This window comes from Monodelphis domestica, chromosome 3, assembly GCF_027887165.1.
Source record: "Monodelphis domestica isolate mMonDom1 chromosome 3, mMonDom1.pri, whole genome shotgun sequence".
Taxonomy (NCBI): Eukaryota; Metazoa; Chordata; class Mammalia; order Didelphimorphia; family Didelphidae; genus Monodelphis; species Monodelphis domestica.
This window is the reverse complement of record NC_077229.1, coordinates 535,881,773-535,907,728: the sequence shown is the minus strand read 5'-3', so window position 1 is coordinate 535,907,728 and position 25,956 is coordinate 535,881,773. Positions and strand designations below refer to the sequence as shown.

At 37.1% G+C, this 25,956-nt stretch overlaps 2 protein-coding genes across 4 annotated transcripts in view; one reads left to right on the top strand and one right to left on the bottom strand.

The window, feature by feature from the left end:
* Positions 1 to 18,051, top strand: part of DCP2 (decapping mRNA 2) — a 76,836-nt gene extending 58,785 nt beyond the window's left edge. For all 3 annotated transcript variants that reach the window (XM_016431359.2, XM_007486591.3, XM_016431358.2), the window contains exon 11: positions 1,258 to 18,051. In XM_016431359.2, coding sequence (XP_016286845.1) covers positions 1,258 to 1,421 — 164 coding nt within the window. In that variant the 3' untranslated portion in view covers positions 1,422 to 18,051. The remainder of the gene's footprint in view (positions 1 to 1,257) is intronic.
* Positions 18,052 to 19,437: 1,386 nt separating this feature from the next.
* MCC (MCC regulator of WNT signaling pathway) overlaps positions 19,438 to 25,956 on the bottom strand; it is a 305,041-nt gene continuing 298,522 nt past the window's right edge. The window contains exon 17 of the mRNA XM_007486587.2: positions 19,438 to 25,356. Within this exon, the coding sequence (XP_007486649.1) occupies positions 25,176 to 25,356 (181 nt within the window). The 3' untranslated portion in view covers positions 19,438 to 25,175. The remainder of the gene's footprint in view (positions 25,357 to 25,956) is intronic.

The window sequence follows — 25,956 nt, the reverse complement described above, 5'->3', positions numbered from 1 at the left end:
TCTTCCTCTCTTCTCCAGATTGTTTCTTCAAGTCACTTGGAAAATCCTATCAATTCTAGTTCCCACAAAATTTTTCACATCTACTTCTTTTCCCCTTTGATGAATTTCTTCAACCTAGTTCCGGTTTTTATTATGTCTTTTAACTATTGTTATAAACTCCAAACTAGTTTCCTTATTTTTGTGTGTCACCTTTCCCTAATCTAATCTGCCAAATTGTACTTCCTGATGTATAGTTCTGATTATATGTTCTCAAAAATAACAAATGGCTTCCTATTGTTTATTAGATTATAAGCCCCTTGAGAGGAGGGACTGTCTTTTGCCTCTTTTCATCACCAGGGCTTAACCCAGTGCCTGACACATAGTATGTCCTTAACAAATGTTTATTGATTGATGATAAAATGCAAATTTCAAATACCAATATTTAAGTTCTTAGCAATGACTCCAGTATCAGTATTGTTTTATATTGTTTATTTTACATAGAATTTATTCCAGTAAAGACTAGCTATATTCTGATCATATCCTTAGTGAGTTATGTGGTTTGCACTGGAATTCCCTTCCTTCAAATAGTCATCTGTTAAAAGCCTTATTTTCCTTCAGAGTTCAGTTCTTCCATAAAGCCTTCTTTGATTTTCCCCAGCTAAAATGACCTGGTTAGATTTTAATAATTTGTTTGAATCTACTTTGCCCATAAAACTTGATTTATTGTATAGACTCTTTTGAGGGTGGGATGATTTTAATTTTTATAGTATCTTAGCATCTAGCATATTACTTTACACATAGTTGATGCTTAATAAAAATTTATTAGACTAAAAATTGAAAGCCTGATGAAATACTACTACTGCCACTGCCACTACTACCATTGCTGCTGCTGCTACTGCTACCATACTATTAACACTACATGCAATTTTAATATTGCTCATTATTGGAAACTTTTTTTGTCCCAGGATTCATTCCTCTGCTAAAAAGCTTTCCTTTCTAATATATAAAATTAGAGTTGTGGAGAATTAAACAGAAATATTAATATTTAGGATTACAGAGGGATTCAGAAATGAAACCTAGCTTGAGGGCTACAAGAAATAACTTTATATAATAAAGACTGTCTGAAAATTGAATCAAGCAATACATTTAAAAATGGCAAATTGCAGAAAGAAATGATACATATGAATGTGGAAAGATACTTTAATAATTTTCTTATAGATATTCCATAATTGTCTTTGGAATGCAATTTTTTAAATAGTTCTTTTGTTTTTTAAACAGATGCAGTATATGATTTTTCTTGCTCCAGTGAAGACCAGCTACTAGACCAGATGGAGGCACATTCTATAGCATGTAACGAAGACTGCAAGTTCATGTTTTCATCAAGAGCGTTTTTGAACTTCAAGTTTGACTACGATGCCATAATGAAGAACTTTGACCTTTGAGAGAGACTAGAGTATTTAGGAAGCCTCGAGATCAAAGAGTCCCATTGCCATTAAGTGGTTGTTAATTAAGCCTTACCTTTCTCAGGTGACAAAAAGTACAGGGAGGCAATGGTGTTAATGAAGAGATTATCCTCTTTGCAGAAGAATGGTGTAAAAATATACTTGCACTGTAAATGCAGTATGGCATTTATACATACACTTACCTTTTCAGTGTTCAACTCACTAGCTGAGCATTGTGCTTGTGAGGGCATTCTGTATGGCTGTGAGGTATTTTGTGTTCTCAGTGGAGGTAGCATTAATATTTTATTAACATCTTAGAAAAGTTTGGTGCTTAGGCAGATGGAAAAATTAGGAAGGAATATATCCCTCTTTTCTTTATTGGGGTATTTTTTGGGGTACTCTAACTAGTAATTACTGATTTCTGATCATGATTGCTAAAGTGGTTTCAAATTCAAGATCTCATCAATCTGCTTTTGGGGTATTTCATAACAGTTTTCTGCCTCCAGTTGCTTAAGCTGTTGAAAACCCTAAAAAAGTTTTGTGTTGAGACATTATTAGAACTTGATATCCATGTTCATGATGAACTCCAAAGCTCTTTTTTCCTCAAATCTTTGTAATGCCATAGTTTGCACTTCTTTGAGATTTTATACTTAGAAAATATAAGTTGCAAAGTTCAGTCCAGTTTCCTTTTTCCTATAAGGACAACTAATTTTTTCAGAAGTGGAATTAAATTTGTTGGAGGTAGCAGAGCTAAAGAAGATTTTTACTTTGATTTTTCCTGCATATAGCTGAGCCTTGTGAGGCTTGTGGAGTGAGAGGTGAAGGCCTGGACACAGGTGCTGCTTTTATCTCATCATTTTAACTTCAACTTTTTTCTAATATGTATTTTAGTTTTTTCTTTGCTATGATATTTTCCCCATAAGATAATATGTATATGTATGAAACCATTATTATTGAACTTTATGTAAGGATTATATCAGGGCAGCTATATGGAAATTGGTATTCCATTTTCCAATGGTAGTAGTGTGACCTAGAGCTAAAAAATTAGGCATGCTACAGCCCCTGGATAATAGAATGAGATGGCATCTGTTTCACTTTTATGTATGGTTAGGAAATAAAAACAACAACAATATTTTGTAATTTCATCTCATTCTTTTAAGAATGTATTTTGCAGCTTGAGGATTATTGAATCACATCTAAGTAGATAATATGCATTTTTAGTGAAGATTTGGCTTTAATTGAAGACAATCACCAGGGATGAAGGTGCTTTAATATTTTGTGTCTGACCTCAAGTGAGGCATTTGTGTAAGAGAGAGTTGAGGAGTAGAGCAGATTGTGGGATATATGAGAACACACCTTTATTCTATGTTCTTATACAGTTTTTAAAAACTCTTTTAATGTGTGGTATCCACAAAATACATCCCTACTGTCAGATCTTATTGTAAGCACCCTTCATTCTATATAACTAGCCCATCTAAAACAAACTCTTATTTAACCTGGAAGAGCTATTTTAGAGATAAGAGCTATTTTATTAATCATGCATTGGCTTTTAAATGGGAAATTTATATTTATTGAGAACAGTTTTTTACCTCTTTGGTACTAGGCCGGTAGGTGTTGTGTGTCTAGTCACCTATGTGTGGAGTGAAATTCTGAGGGTATTTGTACTCCCATGAATCACTCTAATGAGCAGACAGGAGACTAATGCTAGCAGAGTTCACGTGGCTTTATTCAAAGGCTTGGGGTGGGGCAAAGAGTGAGGGAACATTACCTGGGCCTAGACAGCATCCTTACAAGGGTGGTACAAGGGTGGGGCAGGGAAGAGACCACCTGGGCATATATAGTATTCTCCCAAGGGGTGGGGCATAGGGGGAGAGAGAGAAAGAGAGAGATTGGCTCCATAGGTTTGGGGTCTCAGAAGTGGGCACCAATGTCTAGATTTGCTCAGATTTTATAGGGATCCAACATAATGCTAGCTCCACTTTCCCATCATCTGTATCTTATTCTAACCACCTTCTTCTATCCTCCTTAATCCTTCCCAATGCTTCTGACATTTCCAAGCATATGGGAATATTCCTTAGGTTTACAGTTTTTAGTTGAGTCAGGATTTTAGGACTATCCAAGGATTTATCAGATTGCAACAATTCAGGTGGAAACATTCTTTGAAACATTTCTTCAGGCTATAGCATCGCAACATTTCTTGGGACATGTAGTCAAAATTATAACTTGTAAAATTTGAGATTTCTCTCATAGGAATTAGGTCATCCCTAAACTTCTTCCCCCAGAAATAGAAGAAAAGGAGGGAGTTGTCTCATAGCCACATTTGAAAAGACTATATTAAAGGCTTACATTGTTATATATATACATATAAAGCTGCTTGGGAAGGGGGTTTCTTTTACTATTCAAAAGGAGAGATGGATCTGTCCTAGTGGAGGGCACCTAGCTTCACTGTTTTTCTATAGGAAGTTAGCAATCTATGATTACTAATACTATTGCTATTGAGGAATAATGTACAATTTCATCCCACATAATCCTCCTAATTTTCACTTCAAAGTTTGCATTATTCCTCCTCCCAAAGGCCTTCTCGCCCATAGATCCAAAGCATTGCTTCTGCTTCAGTATCTTTCTTGGTCTCATCTTTCATTTTTTGCTTTGTTAAAATCATTAGTCTAGGAACCTTCTGGTCAGGATGTGGTTTTTGAATAACAATAAGTATATTTTCTACATTTCTTTGAATCATAATAAAACAGGGTGCCAAGCAAGGCATAAGCATAAGAATACAGATAATAATGATTATGGCTGGAATAACATGTATCCAATGTCTGTCAAACATTTTCCACCATTCAGTCCATGGAGCGGTATTTGCCTGAGTTTCTCTTCAATTGTTCTGAGAGAACACTTCGTTTTTTAAATGCTCTTGTAACAGATCCATCTGGGGATGTATTGTTGGGTATATAGGCACAGCAAGATCCTCCTGTCATAATACAAACTCCTCCTTCTTTTGCCAGTCATGTCCAAGGCAACTCTATCCCATGTCATTCAACTACGTGCATCCAGTTGCTGTGTTAAACCCACAATTGCATCTCTAGTGTAGTTTATAAATCTCTGCTGGTTGTAGTAAATGTAGTTGATCCAATTTATATTCTTATTTATAGTTGCTCACCAGAAAAGGGATTCCACACTGGCAGCTATCTCTTTTCTAGCCTTGAATTTAGCCGGGTTTCCCCTGGGTACCCCAATAATATGTAGGTATACTGAGGGATCAGTTGAGCCTTGAGGGACATTTCTCTTTAACCTTGTTTTGCCTTTGTCCTGGGTTTGATTCAGATACATTACAGTAAAGGGAATGGTGAATTTCACTAGAACACACATACCAGTCCAATTTGCCAATACCTTTCTCAGCATAGGTTCTCCACAGGACTATCAGAGATCCACCTTTGCTATGTTCAGGTTACAAAATTCAGGCATATTAGTCAAGTCCCAAATATGTGAACGCCCCAGCTATCGCAGGCCAAAGATACCTCCTGCATGTCGTGAGATACATGCTGAGTGTTCCTAGTAACCTCGTCTTGCAATGCTCTGGGGTCTGTTCCCCAAAGAGCTTAACCATACATTTGAATTCAGTCTCAAACTTATCTAGCCCCATTGGAAATGGAGCAATATATGCTCTAGGCCTTCTGCTTGCATAGATGTAACAGTTCAATTTTCCCAATTTACTAGCAGTATATCTGACCCATTCACAGCAGGTATTAGTGTCAATATGTCCTGTTTCTATTTCAAGACTTGCCTTAAACCCTCAGCAGTTGAAATGTCATATTCAACCCAGAGACCTCCTATAAAAACTGTAGGCTGAATATTTTCTGATGCTATCATTTTGCTACTCAGACTTCCTCCATTACTGGGGCAATCAGAAATTTATCAAAATACTCATATCCATATCTTCTTATTCCAAATTCATACGAGCCTGCCCATTCCTCCCTAAAATTTGTAATAGGAATAAGATGTAGTTGTTATTATTAATGGGCTGGTAGATGGTAAAAGCCTTATTCCATTCTAAATTTTTGGGTCTGGCTGTCCAATCTCATGGTTCACTTGACTGTCATACCAATGGGGGGCGGGTGGCTAGTTTGCCCTGGAGGGCAAAGATATTTTGGATTGATCCTAAGACCAGCCAATTCTTTAAAATTTTTTACATTTAAGTGTCTCTAGGAGACAGCGTAAGTCTATCTGGATTGTCTGATCTCCTTCTCCTATCTGGAATTCATACTCTTTGTTCACTTCTTCTGAGCCTATTAGTAGTGATCCTGCATCGTAGGTTTTTAAAATGGTGCCTGTCACACCATTAAAACTTCCAACAATAACCATAATTCTTTGTTCCACCCCTATTCTTAATAGGGAGTCTGTATATAAGATATCCCACTTCTATTCTCAATAGGGATCAAAATTCTTTGTCTCACCCCTATTCTAAAAAAAAAGCAACCCAAAAACACCAGAAAATATAGTATGGGAGAAGGGGCCTTGAGTTCAGAGTTCTTGGCAGCCTCTTCAAGTTATCAGTCTTTTCAAAGTAACAGTTCAGTTTGCTGCAGCCTTTCTCACAGCTTCAAAGGTCAGTCAGTGGAAGTCTCAGCAATCCAGGCAGTTGGAGACTCAACTGGGCTTTTTACTCTAGTATAGTGGGTCCAGCCACTCTTTGCAGTTCAAACAGCTGTATCAGTTGTCAACAGGACCTGAAAAGGGCCTTCTCAGGTTGGAGTTAGTTTTCCATCTTTCCTGGATTTGATAAGAACCCAGTCCTCTGGTTGGAACTTATGAACTGGAAAGCCTAAAGGAGGTGTCTGTCCAAGTAATGCTTTCTTTTGTAGGGAAGACAAGTTTAGAGCAAGAGCATGTATATAGCTTCTTAAAAACTTATCCCTGCTTTCCCAATGGGGTGGGTCCCCACTCTATCTGGAGGGGTAAGGATGTCCATACATCAATTCAAATGGGGACAGCCAAACATCTCTTCAGGGCTTAGTCCTCAATCTCAGCAATGACCGTGGCAGGCATAGAGTCCAAGGTAACTGGATTTCCAGCATCAGCTTGGTGAGTTGTCTCTTTAAATCTTGGTTTACTTTTTCTACTTTCCCACTAGAAGGAGGATGCTATGGCATGTAGAAATCCCAGGTGCTTGTGCTATTCCTTGTAATATTTTGGAGGTAAAGTGGGTTCCATTATCAGAATCAGTTATCTGGTAGACCATATCTGGGAATAATTTGTTCCAAGTAAAATTTTGGTTACTACCAGAGCAGTTGCTCTGGGAGTTGGATAAGCCTCTATCTAGGATGTTAGGTGATCTGCCACCATGAGAAGGTACTTTGCTGTTCCAATCGGTACCATCTCAGTAAAATCTACTTGAATACTTTGAAATGGCTGAAGCCCTGGAGCCCTTCTCCCTTGGGGTGGCTTCTCAAACTGTTTATTAATTTTCTTGCAAATCAAGCAGGAGTCTACCATTTGTTTTGCAATAGTGTATAACCCAGTGCAAACATTTTGTGCTAAAATTAAGTCACAAATATTCTGGACTCCCCAATGGCTGCCTTGGTGCAGATGATTTAAGATTCTTCTAGCTATAGCTTGATTAATTATTTCTCTTCCATCAGGCAGTAGCCATCTTTCATCCTTAGTTTTTTCTCCTCCCGTAGCTTTTCTCTTATCTACCTCTGGCTCTATAAAGACTGGCTTTCCTATGGTATGAGTGGCAGCATTGGAATCTCATCTTCCTCAATTCCAGCTCTCTTAGCCTCTTCATCTGCTAGACTATTTCCTCTGGTTTCAAAGGAGTTACCTTTTTGATGCCCATTCACATGGATCACAACTAATTGTTCTGATTCTAACATGTTTTCAAGAACTTTCTTTAGCAATTAATGTGTGCCAACTCTTTTTCTTTCTCGTTTAAATTTTTCCAAATAAATGTACTACTCCCCATACATACTTTGAATTGATATATATATATATATATATATATATATATATATATATATATATATATATGGTTTGTTTTTTTTTCCCCCTCCTCAGTCTTCCAGCAATTTTAGAGCCTGGTTTAGAGCATAGAGCTCACAAGTTTGTGCTGACTGTTTGCTTGGGAGACGGCCTCTCTCTACTAGGGCTGCTTCATCCCCATTGCATAATCATTTCTCCTTTTTCCATCTACTACCCATGAGGATCCATCTATAATTAAATTCACTTTTCCAGGGATTGGTGTTTCCTGCAAATCTTCCCTGGCTTTTGCTTGGAAATCAATAATATCTAAACAATCATGTTCAGTCTCTCCATGATTTTCTTATCCAGTTTCCCATAAGAACATGGCAGGATTCAAGTTTGAATCAGTTGCAAGAAATGGATCATCTTTTCCCAATAAAATTGCTTCATATCTTAATATCCTAGAATCAGTCCTTTGGTGTAGAATTGTTTGGACTTGGTGGGGTGCTAACCACTAGGGTTCCTCCAAAAGTTAATTTTCTACTTTCTTCTACCAAAACTGCCATCCTCTTGCAGTCGGATCAAGGATTTTAGATAAGAATGCTACTGGTTATCTTTGCCCTCCCCATGTTTGTATGAGGACCCCCAAGGCTATTCCTTGGTCCACTGTGGCAAATAGGTGAAAAGGTTTACTGAAAGAAGGTAAGGCCAATACTGGAGCTGATTTTAAAGCTTTCTTCAATTCTAAAAAATTTTCTTTCCCTTCTGAATCTCATTGTATGGGATCTGGAGATTCTTCTAAGAGATGAGCATACAATGGCTTTGTATATGTTGCTTAATCATCTATCCAGAGTCTACAATAGACTATAGAATAGAAATATAACTACAATAGAAATATACAATTTCCTTAAGTTCTTTTTTTGTTCGAGGGAGTTCAAATTGTATAGTTGCAGATACTCTGGCTGGGTATCCTTCTCCCTTCACTAATGCAATGTCCTAGGTACTTAACTCCTTTCTCTGCAAATTATAACTTTCCTTTTGACACCTGTATTCCTTTTCCTCAAAAGTTCAATAAATTAACTAAAGTAGTTACTATGCTAGATATGTCATCTATGTGCTGGAGGAGTGTGACTTGGGCTGGGGGTTTAAATCCTTCTAAAATTCCTTCAAGGACCTGGCCGGAGACATTTGGGGAGTTAATTGAAACCCTGTGCTAGGACACACCATCAAAATTGCCTTTTTCTTCTTGTTTTGGGGTCTTCCCATTCAAATGTAAACAAATCTCTACTGTTAGGGTGCAAAGGGATTGACCAAAAAGCACCTTTCAAATCTATCACAGTAAAATATGCACTGCTGTGTGGAATCTTACTCATCAAAGTATAAGGCTGATTGGCAACCCTCTAATAAACTGTCCTCTAGCAAGGCTGTTATCACAGGCTTCAATCCTCTTCTTCCTTCTAGTGAAATTTTGCCTGGTTTTAACAACAAAAAAATATTTTCTGGTTTTAACAATCTGGACTGACTCTTTTAATTGGATTTGTAAAGGAGGCATTTTGATTTTTCCTCTATTTCTAGGTCCTGCTGAGACTTGAGGATTTATTTGTCTTTCTTCATCTTTTAAGAAAAAGCTGCTTACAAAGTAGCTAGGATCCTCTTCCTGCTCACACTGAAATGTAGATTCAATTTTGTAATCATATGTCTTTCTAATAAACTAATGCCTACCTCAGGAATCAGGAGAAATTGTCCAAATATTTTCTCCTGCTTAAATTTTAGTTAGAGGCTGTGTCATGGAGGCAGAGAATCTCTCCCCTTTTATCCCAAACACCATGAGTTTTTGATTACTTAGTTTAACTCTGAGAGGTGATGACAAGGGAGCTCCTTACTGCTCCTGTATCAATTAAAAATGCTATTTCTACTTCCTGGTTCCCCACCTGCAAGGTTATCATGGGCTCTGGGTGGAGTTCAAAAGATCCCTGACTGTCAATTTTCTGTATCTTCAGAGAGCGCATAAATCATACTTTCTTTCTCTTGTTTAGGACATTTTGGCTTTTTTATTCACTTTTTTTCCACATTTAAAGCATATTAAAGGAGTTCTTGCTCTTTCAGGGAATTTTCCTGACCCTTCTGATGTTTCTTCCTTTCAAGAAATCATATTCTATCTTGTCCTTCCTTTTTGTTTTCCTCTTCTGTTTAGAATCACTCTCGGTCACTTCTTTAATTGCTCTCACAAAGGTTCTAGTTTTTTCCTTGCCTCCATCTTCTTCTCTCCTGACAAATATCAGCTAGCCTTGCTGGAGTAATTCATCAAGGGGTTTCATTATCCATTCTTCTCTAAGTTTGTTTTCCATATATCTGGCCATAAATTTGTGACAAAATAGTTCTTTAAGAGAATTTGTCCACCAGGCTCAGTCAAGTCTACTCCAGAATATTTGCTAAATGCCCCTCAATCTATGTATAAATTCAGTTGGAGTCTTCTCCTTTTTCAGTTTGGTTACATAAACCTTATTCATATTTTGATTCCGAGGTCCTGCTTTCCTTATCCCTTGAATGATCATTTTTCTAAGATCTCGCATATTTGTTTGATGGGTGGGCTCATTATTATGCCAGCCAGGGTCTTTTATAGGATATTTGGCCTCACCATTTGAACCTCCTTCCTCCTCTGTGTGTTCATGGTCCCATTCTCTTATAGCTGCTCTTCTAATCTGACCTCTTTCTTCCTCAGTGAATAATTGCTTCATAATTGCTATCATCTCTGGCCATGAATATAAATTTGGCCCTAAAAATTTATCAACTTGATCAGCAACACCAATAGGATCTTCTAACAGAACTTTCATGTCCTTTTCTGTATCTCAGAGGCACTGAGAGGTGCACTAATATATCCTAGCCCCTGTCGTCCTGGCACTTCCCTGAGTTTGCTTATTGCAGATTGCTTAGCATGTCTCCAGAAGGGAAGTTCTTCTGGTCCTCTAGTCACCTCTTCTCTATTTACCTCTTCATAGAGGTCTGGTGGAGGAGTAGCTATTATCTCTGCTTCTGCTCTAGGCTTTGGCAGTAGGGGAGACAATGGAACTATTGGTGCTACAGGAGGCACTGATACTGGTTCTGGTTCTATTTGGGCTGCTGGTGCTGGCACTGGAGGTGGCACTTGGGGAGTAGGAGGGATCAAATACAGGAGAGAGACTCTAATGGATCCCAGGCCTTCTCTATTTCCTACCATGTGATTCCTTTATCTTCTCTGCTATTATAACTGTTAGAGCCAATGCTGTTTCCTCCTGCTTTTTCTCTCATCACTAAAGTGCAGCACATGCTATCTCCCTATCATTTGTAAATTTTCTCCCATTAACAGTCTCATTTAGGTTCTCACAGACTGTATAATCATTAGATCCACATTTTTGCCCGAGGGCATGGGTCTGTCAGTCAATCTCCACACCTGCCCAATGAAAATAGCAGTACTCCATGAATGTGCCTGGGTCAAAATGTTCATACTGAGGGGATTTTTCCAGGCATCTAATTGAGCCCTTAAAGGACTATCCTTAGGAATTGTGTTCACTTCTTTTTGTATGGATCCATGTCCTGTATTGTGGACTTCCTTTGGGCTGATGCTTTCTGCCCCATGTTTCTGACTTGAAATTTCTAATCTTGCTTTCTTTTCAGACACAGTTTAACTTAGCGATCTGCCGTAGTCTGTCCTATCTCCTGACAAGGGTTTTTACTTTTCAGTTGTCTTGTAAGCACAACTTATTCCCTTATCTCACCTACCTTTATCAAACCATTTTCATCTCAAACTTCCTTAATTTGAAATTCCCTCATGTATTGTCTCTTTCTCTAAAGCCCCACACCTACAAACAAGCACTTGGTCCTGTTCTCAGTGATAAGGACTCCCCAGTTCGATTTGTTTGGTCTTAAAGAGCCTCCTGGACTCTGCCAGTCAGCTATTCAAGGAGCATCCATTCACACACAAGCTTAGAGAGAAGGCACACAAATGGTCTCCACGTTAGAAGTGCTGGTTGAGGTCTTTTCTTTTGCATCTGTCATTCTGTCTGCTCTCTTGCTGGTGGGGTTTTTTAGAGGCATATAGGAGGACTCAGATTTGCCCAAATAGGTAAACTGAGGCACTCCTATCATTCTAGAGTCCTGGACAAGCCCTCATCTGTGTAGTGAAATTATGGGGGGCCTTGTACCCCCAGGAATCACTCTAATGAGCAGACAGAAGACGATGCTGGCAGAGGTCACGTGGCTTTATTCAGAGGCGTGGGGCAAAGAGTGAGGGAACACTGCCTGGGCCTAGACAGCATCCTTACAAGGGTGGGGCAGGGAAGAGACAATACCACCTGGGCATAGATAGTATTCTCACAAGGGTGCGGCATAGGGACAGAGAGAGACACACACACACACACACACACACACACACACACACACACACATACTCCAGCCTCAAAAGTGGGTACCAATGTCTAGATTTGCTCAGATTTTATAGGGATCCAACATAATGCCAGCTCCACTTTCCGTATCTTATTCTAACCTCTTTCTTCTATCCTCCTTAATCCTTTCCAATGCTTCTGACATTTCCAAGCATATGGGAATATTCCTTAGTTTTACAGTTTTTAGGCCTGTCCAAGGATTTATCTAATTGCAACAATTCTTCAGGCTATAGCATCACAACATTTCTTGGGACATGTAGTCAAGATTATAACTTGTAAATTTTGACATTTCTCTCATAGGAATTAGGTCACCCCTAAACTCAGGGAAACAGAAAAAGGGGGGGAGTAGTCTTGTAGCCACATTTGAAAAGAATATATTAAAGGCTTACATTATTATATATATATACATATAAAGCTGCTTGGGAAGGGGGTTTCTTCTACTATTCAAAAGGAGACATGGATATGTGCTAGTGGAGGGCACCTAGTTTCACTATTTTTCTATAGGAAGTTAGCAATCTATGATTACTAATACTATTACTATTGGGGAATAATTCACAATTTTCATCCCACACATCTAGATGTCTACTTAATGTGACAAATTTGTGAACCACTTTGATAAAGACATTTTTTTATGCTTTAGACGAATGTGTTTGGAAACCTTTTCTGTTATTTTCTTAGAAATATTGCTTTTTTTTTTTGCTTAGGTCTTCATGAGCCATATTTTCTACTTGGTCCCAGCATTCCAAATTTCTGTTATGAACAAGAGAATTAAGTCTTGGTTTGCCCAGGAGGCAAAACATTTTCATTTTTTCATTGTTATTCAGAAGCCATTTTGGTTTAAAAATATTTTAAAGCATTGGTCAGTATTCCTGGTGTCAGTAATTGGATCCTTAGATCATGATATTAAAGCAAAACAGAATAGATCCTTATTATTCACGGAGTTAGCAAATTTCTTCAAGAATTAAATATCTTTTTTTAATATAGGTAATCCAGTTAAATAGTATTGCTTTTATGTCAGGTTGTTTTAAAGTACCATGGAATAAGAGAAAGACTACAGTGGGATTATATTAATTTCAGTTCTTGTAGCTTTCATTAAATAGTTTGAGATTAAATATGCACAAATTATAACTGTAAATTGAAACTTAGCTGAAATGAAATACCTATGCGTTATGTGCCTGAACTGGGTGTACACCGGACAGCCATTTTCCCTACTTCCTTGCATTCTATATTTGTTAGCTTTTCAGAGATGAGAATATCTTTAGAAATTTGGCACAGAAACTGGATTCCATCTTGACTTGGAGGAAAAACCAGTAAGTGACAAATGTGTGCTAATGATACAATCATTTGATTCTTTTATAGTATATTAGATTTCAGGAAGTTAGTTGAAAAATGCAGTTAATGGCTTCATTATTTTTTTAAAAATGCCTTTTTGAGAGGATATCTCTTAATTCACTAACTTGAATGTTATATATAGCCAGCTTTATGTTTTGAGGTGCAGTGCACTGAGAACATTCTGAATTATTTGGGGGGAAAATTATTTTGTAGGTGCTTTTAATGTGTAACTTTTGTGATTTAAAAATGTTAGCTGAAGCATTTTATATTTAACCAGCATATTCCAAAAGGCAAGAGTCCTATTGCATGCTTTTCTGTAAGCTTATGTCAAGACATAGCAGATGAGTGATTTATCAAATGATGACACACTTCTGTGAAAGATGGGCATTTGAAAAAGTGTGAGTGCCTCATAGAACTACTGTGAATAGAAGAGTCTGGATGTTTGAAAACTAAGGGAATTGGATTCTTTTTTAATTTTTAAATACTTATGTTTCATTCTGTACTAACAAAATATTTTCATTTGCTTATTTGTGTTTGCAAATTAAAGGCTTTTATTTTTCTAGTAAAAATGATAGTTAAGTTCAAATCATGAAAAACTGTAAGCAGAATTAAAGTCATACATATGGTATGGTATTTTAAAAAAGAATTTCAGTAATTTGTAAGTTTGAATATTTAGTATCTGCATTTGCAAAGATTTATGGGTCCTTCTGAAGTTTCTTGAAGAGTTCTTAGGCTTCAGTGTATGTAAAAAACATTTTGTCTTTTCCCTTTTCCCCTTGTACTCCCAACAAACAAACCCAACTCAATCCCAGACTTAAATAGCTTGATTACTACTTGATTAGCTCAGAATGCTTTTGTATTATGACTATATAGTATGAATTTTAAGTTTGGAAAGTATGGTTAGCAGCTGTCTTGGTATTTTGTGGAAGGAATAAGTTGTTGTAGGGCATTAATAAAGTAATTTCAGGAGCTACATTTATTTTTATGACCATTATAGAAAGTCTACATTAAAGCTAGGTAATAGTTTATTTTCCCTTGTAAAACACTAGCCCAGTGAATGTAAAACTAAACATTTTTCTAATGCTAAAACTTTCTCCAGCTCTGAATAAAATTAATTGCATTTAATTGAGATTGCATATAATTCAATCTCCAGTTGAACCTAATGGAAAATAAATTTTTTTCCCTCTTTTAAAAACCATCACAGTGTTTGGAACTTAGTTCCCTTCTCTGTTGATACTGGACCACTTGAGCCAAACTGAAATACTAGAATTAAAAATTAAGGTGAGCTTTTAATAATTGTTATCCTCCATAGAGGAAAATAATTAAGGGTAGTTAAGCACTTTGAGCTAATTTTTTAATGGTAGTAATGGATTTGTGCTGAACTATGTCTTATTTATTTTCCCTTTCAAAATATGGCATTTGTGCAATGGCAGCCTTATGATTTCTATCTATGATCTTGACTTCATTAGTCACAGCTTTTGAGCTAACTAAAGACACATTAAAATTTTTAGTATACTGTTGACTTTTGTGACTAACATGCCATATTCACAATCTTTTGGGGACACACACTTCATTTCTCCTAATGTGCTCACAAACACTGTTTCTATTTGAAACCAATTGTATATATTTTTTTAAGTGATTAAAATATTAGAAGAGTGGTTTGTGGGCCTTAAGTATAAGGGCAAAGCTAACTGGCCTGCATATGATTTGTACTTTTCCTGGCCTCAATTAAGTCATTAGCATTTTATAAATGAGTAAAAAAACATTGTGATACAAAGTTGAAACTTACCTCTAAAATTCAAGACTTGTCGCAAGTTACACAGCAAGGTCCTTAGACTGCACATTATTAAAGAGAAGTTACTCGAATAAGAAAATGATGAGGGGTTAGAGAATACCCTGCTTTCTTGTAGATCTTACAGTTAGCGCAGTGGTTGAGCCTCTAATTTAGGTAGCATTGTAGAAAAATGATCTGTGAGGCTGGCCAAGGGAGAAAAGGGAGTTGCATATTAGAAGCTAATAGCACCTCACCTTACTTTATACAATGGGAGAATTAAGTCTAAATGTATGTATCTAGTTTTTTAGGGTGGGTAGAGGCAAAAGGAGCTCAGAAGGTTTGTATGTTATTTGCTGGGAAGAACAAGTGATGGGACCTGGTCAGTCCTTTGTAGTCTTGCTAGGCCACTTTCACCTTTAAATTAAACATAGTATTGACCATTCTCTTGGAAGAGCAAAGTGGAAGCCACTAATTTCCAGCCATAAGGATTATGAGATCCTTTTAAACTCTCTATGTTGTGATTTGAGTAGTCTCTCTTAGAGCTTTAGAGTGAGTGTACATTAAGGTTTCATCATAGTCCTCCGTCCCCTCCACAAATAAAATAGAATGCAACTCCGAACTTGAGCAGCATGAAGAAGCAGATTGTAGAATGTTATTTCTTCTCTTCCTGTCTTTATAGAATACCTGCAGGGAATTAGCCACTCTGCTTTGCAAGAAAGGTATTTCCCTTAAACAAGAAAAGTTATTTCCCTTCCAAGGAGGAAAAAGCTTAGTTGGTTTGGTGAAGTCACCCTACACTGTTGAGTCTTGCAAACCATAAGGATGTCAAACTGATTTATTAGGAGGTGAGGTAGCGGGGGAAATCTCTGGATTTGGGAGATGAGCAGTATAATTTTCTTTACCAATGATCAGATTTATTTTGTAAATCCATCACTGAGAATGTTAAAAATCTTTTTCATTTAGAAGACTGGGTACATTTCCCATAAATTCTGGGGTAGCATATTTGTAGTATAGAAGAATTTAATATTTTTATTATTATTTTTGTAAGCATTGTACATATTAGGCTCTGACATATTAGACTTTTATGATATAAGCTACAGTGTAAAAACTCAGTACCTTTCTGCACTGTTATTCATTTCTTATCCTTGGAGAAAGCAGGTGTCACACGTGCTAAATGACTGGGCCTTACTCTTCTGTTAGCACTTGGATCTTAGTATGCAGACATTGAATTCAGATGACAAGGTTCCTATCTGAAAATTAAATTTAGAAAACTGACTATTGTCCAATTTAAAATTGTGTATGACTTTTAGAGCATGTTAATAGCAGCTGGTATTTACACAGTACAGTTCATGTACTGTCCTTGTGCACTGATGACTAAAGCACAAAAGACACACTTTGTGCAGTCCACTACTGTTCAAGCAGGCTGTGGTTTTTCTGAGCCACTCTGAAAACTGGCCTCTGTAGCATTTATTTTATCATCTGGACTATGAAAAAATAAACCTAATTGCAAATATGTTCAGAGAACAGTTTTGCTGACAGCATTTAGATTAAAACCTGGAAAGAAAACAAATAAGGGGATTTCTGTGTGCCAACTCCCCAACACTGTGAAAAGGGCTTAAAAATGAATTCAGGCCATGTTACTTTTTCTGTTGTGAAGGGTATAGTATATAAATTTAAGAAAACGGATGGCAGTTCATAAAGTGTACGGTCCCTCCTAGAAAAAGCAATAAAGTACCACCATTCAAGCATCTGTGAAATGCAAATACCATTTTTACTTCACTAAATGTAATGAATCTTAAAAACCAATCAAAGGTTACTTAAATGAAACCCGAATTAGTGACTTTTTTCTGTTCTTTTCTTCTTTTAGATATTAAGAAATTTTGCAGGGGGATTTGGGGGACAAATAAAGCCCTCTTGTGGTCAGTGAAATTATTTTTACCTCTAAACTATAGATTTGGTTTAGAGGCAGAAAGGAATGAAGCTTGGAGTGCTTTGGATATGTGGTGCTCTGTTCATGGAAAAACCTAAAAATTTTTTGTGCCCTCTTCATGGAAAAACAATTTTTTTCCCCTTTAACCCAAGAATATGGGAATAGATTAGTCTTCATTTTTTTACAAAGGACTTTTGTAGTTTTAGAGAAATTGAAGGTGTTGGAAATTCAGTTGTTTAGTGAAACATTTCATTAAAAAACCTACACATAAAGGAAACTTAGTGATTAAACAGTAATACATGCCCTCTTACATTCTTATAAAAGCATGTATAGAATTGTCAGCAAAATAAATTGAATCTTTTTAAAGAAGAGTAAGACAAGTTTATATTAATTTTTTTCTAGTAATGATTTGGCTTATAATAGATGATTTTGCATTTAATTTCTAATTAAATTGTAGCAGTGTTTTGTTTTATTTTTTTACCACCTTCTAGGGTTACTAGATCCTTGGAGAACGGTTGTATGAAAACATAACATTTAAAGAAATCTATCCAGGGCTACAATAAAATTCTTCCATTATTTCTTTGTTGTTAAGGGATACTAATCCATAAATACAGATACCAGAGGAGGAACCAGTGTAATCCTCAATCATTTTCATCTCGGAGCAAGGCTAAATACTCGCTGATTAAGTTTTGTTGTTAAATTTAATCTTCGTAAGTGGTTGAATATCGGATAAAGCCAAGTTATTATGATTGAGTTTTACTTATGGGTTTCTTCCCCACCTAAATCTTACTAAAATTCACTTGCTCTGTGGATAAAGGACTCATTAATCCTGAAGCTTATTGGGTAGATAGCTTTCAAGTAAAGGTTTGTAAGGAATTGTGGTGATGAAACAGTATTTCTACAATTTGAGACGAGTCCAAAAGAATACTCTGAACCATTCCTCAACAAAATGAGCAAAAAGCATGTATTAAGTTAGCCTATCCTGATTATTTAAGGGTTTTCTTATGTAAATAACATCTATTCAGAATTAAAACATATTTTTGTATTTTGTTTGTTTAGTTATGGATTTTTTTTGTATTTTAAAACTTTTTTATTGCTGAGTATTTAAGTATTGCTTTTTTTCTATCTAATTGTTTATGTATTAACTTGAAGTGAAAAGATTACTGTTTGCCATGTGACACATCAATAAAGTTTTTAGCTCTGGCAATTTAATACTTTGATGGTTTCTCCTTTTAGTAACTTGTTTCAAACAAACAACTATTCCATGTGCTAGATGAAAGACTTGCTACTTCAGATTTTAACTATCACTTAATGGATAAGCCATATGAACCCAAGACCTCTTGTTTCCAGGCCTGGCTCTTTATACCCTGACCTACCTAGATGTCCCCACTCATTAATTTTTTAAAACTTTATTATTTATTGTAAACAGTCTCATCTTTCCCTCCTTCTTATACCCGTCTATACTCACTGAGGTGGCCAACATATTGTTACACACATACACACATTTTTGTTAAGTAAAATCCACATTTGTTGAGTCAGGCCATGTGTAAGGGAGACTCTCAGTGATGTGTTGTTTTAATATTTGTCACTCCCTCTTCTTTGTATAGTGAGTGGGGACATTTATGTAGGTCAATGAGATTTATTCTGTACTGGGAGGAAACTAGCTGTCCTTTATTGGAGGTATTTGAACAGATGCTGGATGACCACCATAAACATTTATAAACATTTCTTAGAGTTGTTGCATCCAAAGGTTTCTTTTCATGTTTTGCTTTTCATGTTCCTTGGAGCTGAGAAAGATGAGCCACATTTTCCTTCCTATGCAATTTTAATCTCTAACGTAGCCAGCAAGAACTTGATTCCTTTTTGATTTTGAGGTCACAGAAGGCCTTGCGAGTAGCAGAATTACCATTGTATCAAAGCCATTGGGTGTCCAGGGCTGATTAAATACAAAAGTACTTGAGAAAACATAAAGTCACATTGAGGAGTTTGTTTTTCTGTTTGCAAACTGCTAGTTAGCCATGGACTTGACACCTTGAATTCTGTGAAGCATGTAAATTAACAGCTTCCTCAGAGAAACACTGGCATTGAATATCTCATTTAAAAAAAGTGAAACTTTTTGATCCTTAGGCAATAATATCTTTCCTCTAAAAGCACCTTTATACATTTCTCATTATGAGAAGCTCTAGCAGTGTTCACATCTTCTCTGTGGTCTAATGGACATTGTATAGGTAAGTCTTCCTTAGAGTTCCAGTTGTAGAAACTTATGTTGATTTCCCCTGTTTCCATGGCAAAGAAAAAATAAGTTTTATCCTGTTTCTGTCAAATTAAAATAAATAGGAGTAATATTTTGCTTGGCAGGAGTTAGATGAGACAAAATACTGCTCCTGTTAAGTTTAACCATTTTGATATATACTGTATTCTTGTCCTCTGGCAAGAGGATTCCCTTAGATTTACTATAAATGCTGGAATTTGACATTAGTGTGTAAAATATATCATTAATAAATTATCCATAGCTTTTGATGTTACTTTCCTAAAATCTATTCTTCAATTATATTTACCTAAATTGTTTTAGGGAGGATAAACATTTGGCAGCGCATATCATGGCATTAGAAATATTTATTCAGAATATAAGAACATTTGTAAAATAAGTATTATAAATGTCTCTGTATAAATAAATGCAATTTTTTTGGTTTTTGTTTTTACAATTCTGTATAAACACAGCTATTATACAGCAGCTAAAACTAAAGGTAATTGGAAACACTTAAAACATACAAGTGAAGAATCTAAAATTACAAGGTATATAGTACAGTGTAAAGTGACAACACATAAAGGAAATGCTCAAAACAATCGGACAATACTGACAAATCGAAACAATCACATGTGCTTTAATAATGTAGACAATACATTCAAGCTGGTGAAAATTTTCTAACAATTCTAATTCAAGTGATATAAAAGCATATTTTAATAAATGAACAGGAAAACTAAGCTTTCATGCAAAGCAAATAAGATACAATTTAAAGTTTTATTAGGAATAGAGAAGTGAATTTGGTTCATTGACTGTATTAGTAAAATTGATAAGTTTTGCTTTGTGAGTTACTCAGCGTATATCACGTATATCAATACATATTCCTGTCAATAACATCATTGTACAAGCTGCTACCAGTGTAGCAACTCTTAGATTTGTCTACATGCACTCCAGTTAATATTCAGAGGAGCTATGGACCTATAGCTTGTCTGTTCTGCTGACTTGCTATTTTAAGTTGATTAGTTAACATAGTAATGAAGGCCCTAATTAATATTTACCAAATGTATTGAGTTGTATTCATTGTTAACATCTCCCACTAGTGGCCAGGTTTCATTCTTTTACTTTCTGATAAAGAAGTCTTTTTCTATAACCATTATCATATTTATTCAAGAGGGTTAATTTTCAGGGAGAACATTTTACTTGGCTTACTTGCACATAGGAATGTTTAATTAATACATGCATAGAAGTTCCTGGACCCTATAACAGAAGGATGAATGAGTAAACAAATAAGGAATTCTAAATGGGGAATTTCTCCAAAGTTGTCAGTTAAATGTAGAGATTGGTATTTGTGACTTTAGAGTAACTTGTTAAAAATAAATAACAGAACAAAGTTGCTGTAAACTAACATGAAGTTGATGTGTCTATACATGGTTGTACTTGAATGAACGAAATACTTTAAAAAATAAGTTTCAACTGGGACAGGATCCAGGTAAACTTTATAAAGACATTTTTGTCAATAAACACTTATCTTTATTTTATAGCCAAAAAAATCTCATCCAAACAATGGCTAACTCCTGGGATTACTAGAAGGTATTTGCAAATCTCAGTTTAAGTCATTAAGATAAGTTCCTATCTCAATTGATGTATATAATAAATGAATTGTTATTTTTTAGATTCCATAAAGCTATGTTGGTGAACCTATGGCACACATGCAGAGGGGGCTCCTCCCTCTCCCCTCTCCAGAGTGCCTGAGGACATTTCTCACCCACTCCACTGCCCAGCAGCTCAATGGGAGTGCTTCCTCCCTCCCCTGTCTGGAGTAAGGTATGGGGCTCACATGTGACATGAAGATTGCAGTTTGGGCACTCAGTCTCTAAAAGGTTTGCCATCACTGGCATAGAGCAAAACAAGGGAAAAAATGGTTACTTTGTAAAAGAATCCAAACTCTCATATCAGAGAAAATCATGAAAATATTGTTTATATGGCCCTTTGGAGTTTGAAAACTTTTATCTGCCCAACACCTCTTTCCCTCTTGCCTTGAAAAAAAATTAAGTCAAACCCAGTAATTGGTAAAGATGAACCATAAGAAATTAGGAAAGACTTATGGAGTAAATTTTTTGTGGCCTTCAAGGAAATGCAGTAAAAAAAGAATACTTTCTTTCTTTGGCTCCTAGGATATTGAACTACGCTGAAGCATGCTTTCCAAAGAACATATGGGAAAAATTTTTTTTTTAATTAAAGAAAAGCAAGTAATCTGGTTGCAGTCAGGAATCAGGAAAGTTTCAAACAGTTCCAGATTTGCTTGTTTAAAAAAAAATTTTTTTTTTACATATTCCCTGATATCCCCAGCTTTAACTGAGGATGAATTTTTGGGCCTCACCACACATAGGGTATATGAAAGGAGAATGAAACCATTATATTCAATTGAAACTTTGATGCCTGGTATAGTAGCTAAACAGATGAGTCATTTAATTGGCATTATTGTCTACCATCAAACATACAACAGAGAGTTTGGCACCTAAAGATTTAGGCTTCTGAGAAAGAGATTTATACATATATAAATTTTTATGTAAATCTTTTGTTCCTTGCAAGACTATTTCATTGGCAAACTGTATAAACCAGTTTAAGGGGAGAACAAGTATTAAAGCTATTAAAATTGAGTATACTTAAGGACTTTATGGTATATCAAAACCTACCCAGGGGTACAGAACCAAATGCTGACCAATTCTTATTAGTTTAGTTTTTTTTTTTTACAGGACAAATAAAATTAGGCACCTCTTTTTAACTGTTCCAATATCTCAGGATTATTAACTTGAGGGTCCACAGGACTGTTCTTGATGTACATTTTTTTCCTTTTATATACCAGGCCCCTTATGGGGCCCCAACCAGCTAAGATCTGTAGTAAAAGTGAAATTCTTGGGCTTATTATCTTTCCCCCCACACTTCCCTCCTTCCCATACACATCAGTAGAAAAGAATAAAAAAATATACCTGAATATATTCAATGCTTCTAGCCTGTGGAAATGTTTATTGCAGCAAAATAGGAAATATAATTTCTCTTCTCCCCATGTTAAAATAGTAAAGGAGAGGGCAAAGGCAACTTATTAGGGAGAAAGAACAAACATGTGTTTTGTCTTAGTTTTATTTTTGGAGTGTGGGAGAGGCTCTAAGGTTTTCACACACTTTAATAACCGTGAATTAGAACTTGACAATGTCAATGCTTATTGGACAGATTAGTCTGGGACCCGGCAAAATAAGGGATAGAGGTCTCCTGGCCAAAGAATCTTAGAATTGGAAGGTATTAAAGATAATTTTGTTTCTACCCTATGGTTAATATCAAACCAGTGATATTCAGTTAAAACCTAATATATTATGCTCAATTAATAAAAACCTTTTATTAGAGTGGACTCAGTTTATTACACAAAGGCCTTAGCACCGATTTCTATGACTGTTTAGAACCAGCGTTTGAATAAATCTAACCAGGAACAAGAGGGGGCATGGCACGGGCTGGCTTTGGGTCAGCAGGAAGTTGATGGCAATCCTGCCTTTCATCCACACTGGCTCTATGTGTGAACAAGGGCAAGTCATTCATCCTTTCAATGCTCCAGGCATGGTCTATAAGATACCAACAGAGGAGTTACTTATCATATAGCTGAAAGCACAAGCCTGGGTCACTCCCCATGACTTTTTAAGAAGAACAACAAACTGATCTTTCAGTTCTGGCTGTGGCTGGGGATCGTTTTTATATTTGGAAAGTAAAGAGACAGAAAAATGATGCCTTTTGTGTTCTACGTCCTTATCCAATTGTGAAAGCAATACTTTATTCTGCTTTTCCCTGGAAGAAGTGGTATGTATCTAAATAGTGAGAGTGGAATGGTTTCAGTGTATTTTTTTTTTAATTCTACTAATATTTATTAAGCATCTACTCCGTGCCAGACACTAGGGATACAAAGACAAAACAGTCCTCAAGAAACAGTAAGGTTGTAAGACATTGCTTTCAAATGTTATCTCTTTGCTACATGATGGTTTTAGTGTATTCTTACAGAGGCAGGTTTGGTAACAAAAAGCTGTGTTGGAAGCCAGGATGATGCGAGTTCAAATGTAGCCTCAGACATTTTGTAGCTGTTTGGTCTTTGGTAAGTCATATAATTTCTGCCTTAGTTTCCATCTGCAAAATGGGAATAAAGATTAAGCATCTACTTATGAGATTAAAATATTAATAAAGCACCTTGAAAACCTTAGAGCACTATATAAATGCTAGCTATTATTAAAGAGAGTAGGAAGAACTGCCAGTGCTGGCTTGGCTTACTGTCAAATCAGCCTGGCGAGGGAATTTTTCTAGCAGAAACAATGTGTTTAACAATTTCAGTACTGTTGTGACGTAGATTAAAGGAAGAGACTTTGGTTTAAGGCCTGACTTTGCCATTTACCTGGGGCAGGCCATTCATTTCCATTTCTCTACAAAAAGATGACAATCTCTGAGGCACCTCTAGCTCTGACAGTCTTGGGAGTGAGTCTTCCAGTTCTGATTATTTTTGTATGTGAGTAGGTCCCCTTGGACCAAAGAGCTCTTCCTATCTGTATAATGTCCTGTTCCTTAGAAGCTCCCTGCCGGGATGAGGCATCTTGTTTCATTTTGGTATCTCTAGCAGTTAGCATCATGCATTGAAAATAAAAATGCTTAATAAATATTTGTTAAATTGAATTCTTCCCCTACTGCTAGGCCCCTCTGTATTCTTCTTCATTCAGTCTTGAGTTCTGTGGTGAACTATAGACCGATTTCCACCTCTATAACCTCGTCGTTTATTTACCTGCACTTGGAGCTGTGTAGTAACAACACTCTGTGTGATGGGAGTAGAAAACCGAACAGGAAAAACAAAACAGTACCAAATTTAACAAGAGAAATCCTAAAGAGTGTGTGGATAACCCAGGCCCCTTTTAGCTCTGTAAATTCTTCATTTGAGCCCTTCCTAGATTCCTTTTTCAAAATGTTTAATTTAAAAAATGTTTTTCTACGTTTCCTTCTCCCTACATTTTCCAGTCACCATATGTTAATCTCCACCCTTGCCAAAAGCCGTGCTCTTGTTCACAAGAACAATGGACCAAATCGGGGAAAGTCCCTTTGAAATGGGGATTCTGCATGCTTTCTACCACAACTAGCTTGAACAGGAGTTGACGAATACAACTTTTTCAAAATGTGTTTATTCCAACCTATCCCTGACACGACCTGTGTATCTGTGTATTATCTTGGGTTAGTGATACAGCCTTTAGGTTCTGCATTAGAAATGAAGAGGCTCTTTTCTTGAGGATCCCATAAAGAGTGCTGCTGGCACTGCGCTCAGTTTTGGTTTGGTTTTGCTGTGGGGGGTGGGGGTGGGTGGGGCTCTAATCCCACATTCCCAGGTTTCCCTTCTCAACTCCAGAGAGGCTCAGTTTCTTCTGTTCCAGAGCGCACTCTTGCACTAAAGGACCTGCGCTTGTCACGGCTTGTAGGACACATTGTGAATGGCTGCAGATACCTGCCAACTCTGTTCACTTTCAGAGATAGGAAAGGCCACTTGGGGGAGAGCCCTGGCATTGGAAGATCAACTTCTACTACAAATGACAGCCACGCGCAGCCTTCATGTACCTCTTGGGCACTAAGCCTGTGACACTCACTTGCTCCATCTCTAGGTCAGGACTTTGCCTTACACTAGGTGAAAAGCTCAGGGAACAGGGAAAATGGGCCCAATGCCTAGGCACAAAAGGGAAGACATCGGAATTACCGAAGCCAAATAACTGCAGTTCTCATCTGCAAGACTGCAAAGGGTGGTTGAGGGGTGGGGAAGAGCTAAAAACGTATCTGTCAGGGTCAAACATCTGAGGTAATGGCAGGCAGGGCTCCTGCACCAAGAGGCGTGCATCTATTGGTGATGGCTTGTCCACCAAGTCTGTGGCCAGCCACCCTTCTCGGGGAGCTCTCCCAGAGGCCCTGACAAGTTGTTCTGGGGTGCGCCCCCTACCAGCCGGCTTCCCTTTGGCAGGCATCATTAATTCTGGTTCTTGTCTCCTTTTTAAGCCTCTTCGGGCAGACTTCTCAGGCCTGAAAGCCTTTAAAGCGAGGTCTCGTTGGTGTGGGGCCTCGAGTTCTCCTCCTCCAGCAGAGCTATCCTCTGCTTGAGCATCCTCACTTGAGTTTCGTGTCTCTCCACCATGGCCATCATCTGGGACTCCAGCTTTTTCAGCTTATTTTGATGCTTCTTCTTGGCTTTCTCATATGCAGCCACCAGGTTACTATGTAGGAATGGAAAGAAGTTGGTGTGAAGACAGCCTAGCCAGAGTGCCACGGGGTGGGGTAAGGTAAAAGTGAATAGCTAGCCCAGGACCACAGACCTGAGAGAAGGCAGGACAGACAGGCTGAGGGGCAAGCTAGGCCGGGGACTGGACCTCCGATTGTCTCATTTTAGGCAACCCCCCTTACCAGTGCAGAGAGGAGCCCTTACGACAACTCGGTCTCACAGAAGGTTACCCGAGGCACGGGGAAATTAAATTGTTTGTTCTGGGTTGCCAAGGTGGTGTGTATCAAAGGCTGGCCCTGTACAACAGCTCTGCCACCTCTCTGTAGGGCAGGTTAAGCAGAATGTAATTGAACAATTGCCTTGAAAAACCCACATCAAATCAGCATATTTCCTCAGGATAGTAATGCACTTATGGACATCTTACTTAACAAAGATCAGAAATGATAAATTAAAAGTATAGATGTGCATACATGGATAGATTATCTATTAGGAAAGTTCATCTGTCTCTTTATATTACCCTATGAAACATGTTTTGTTTTCCTGCACTTTTTTCCCACATTCAGAAATATGGTGTGTAGATTTTTATAATTAATGT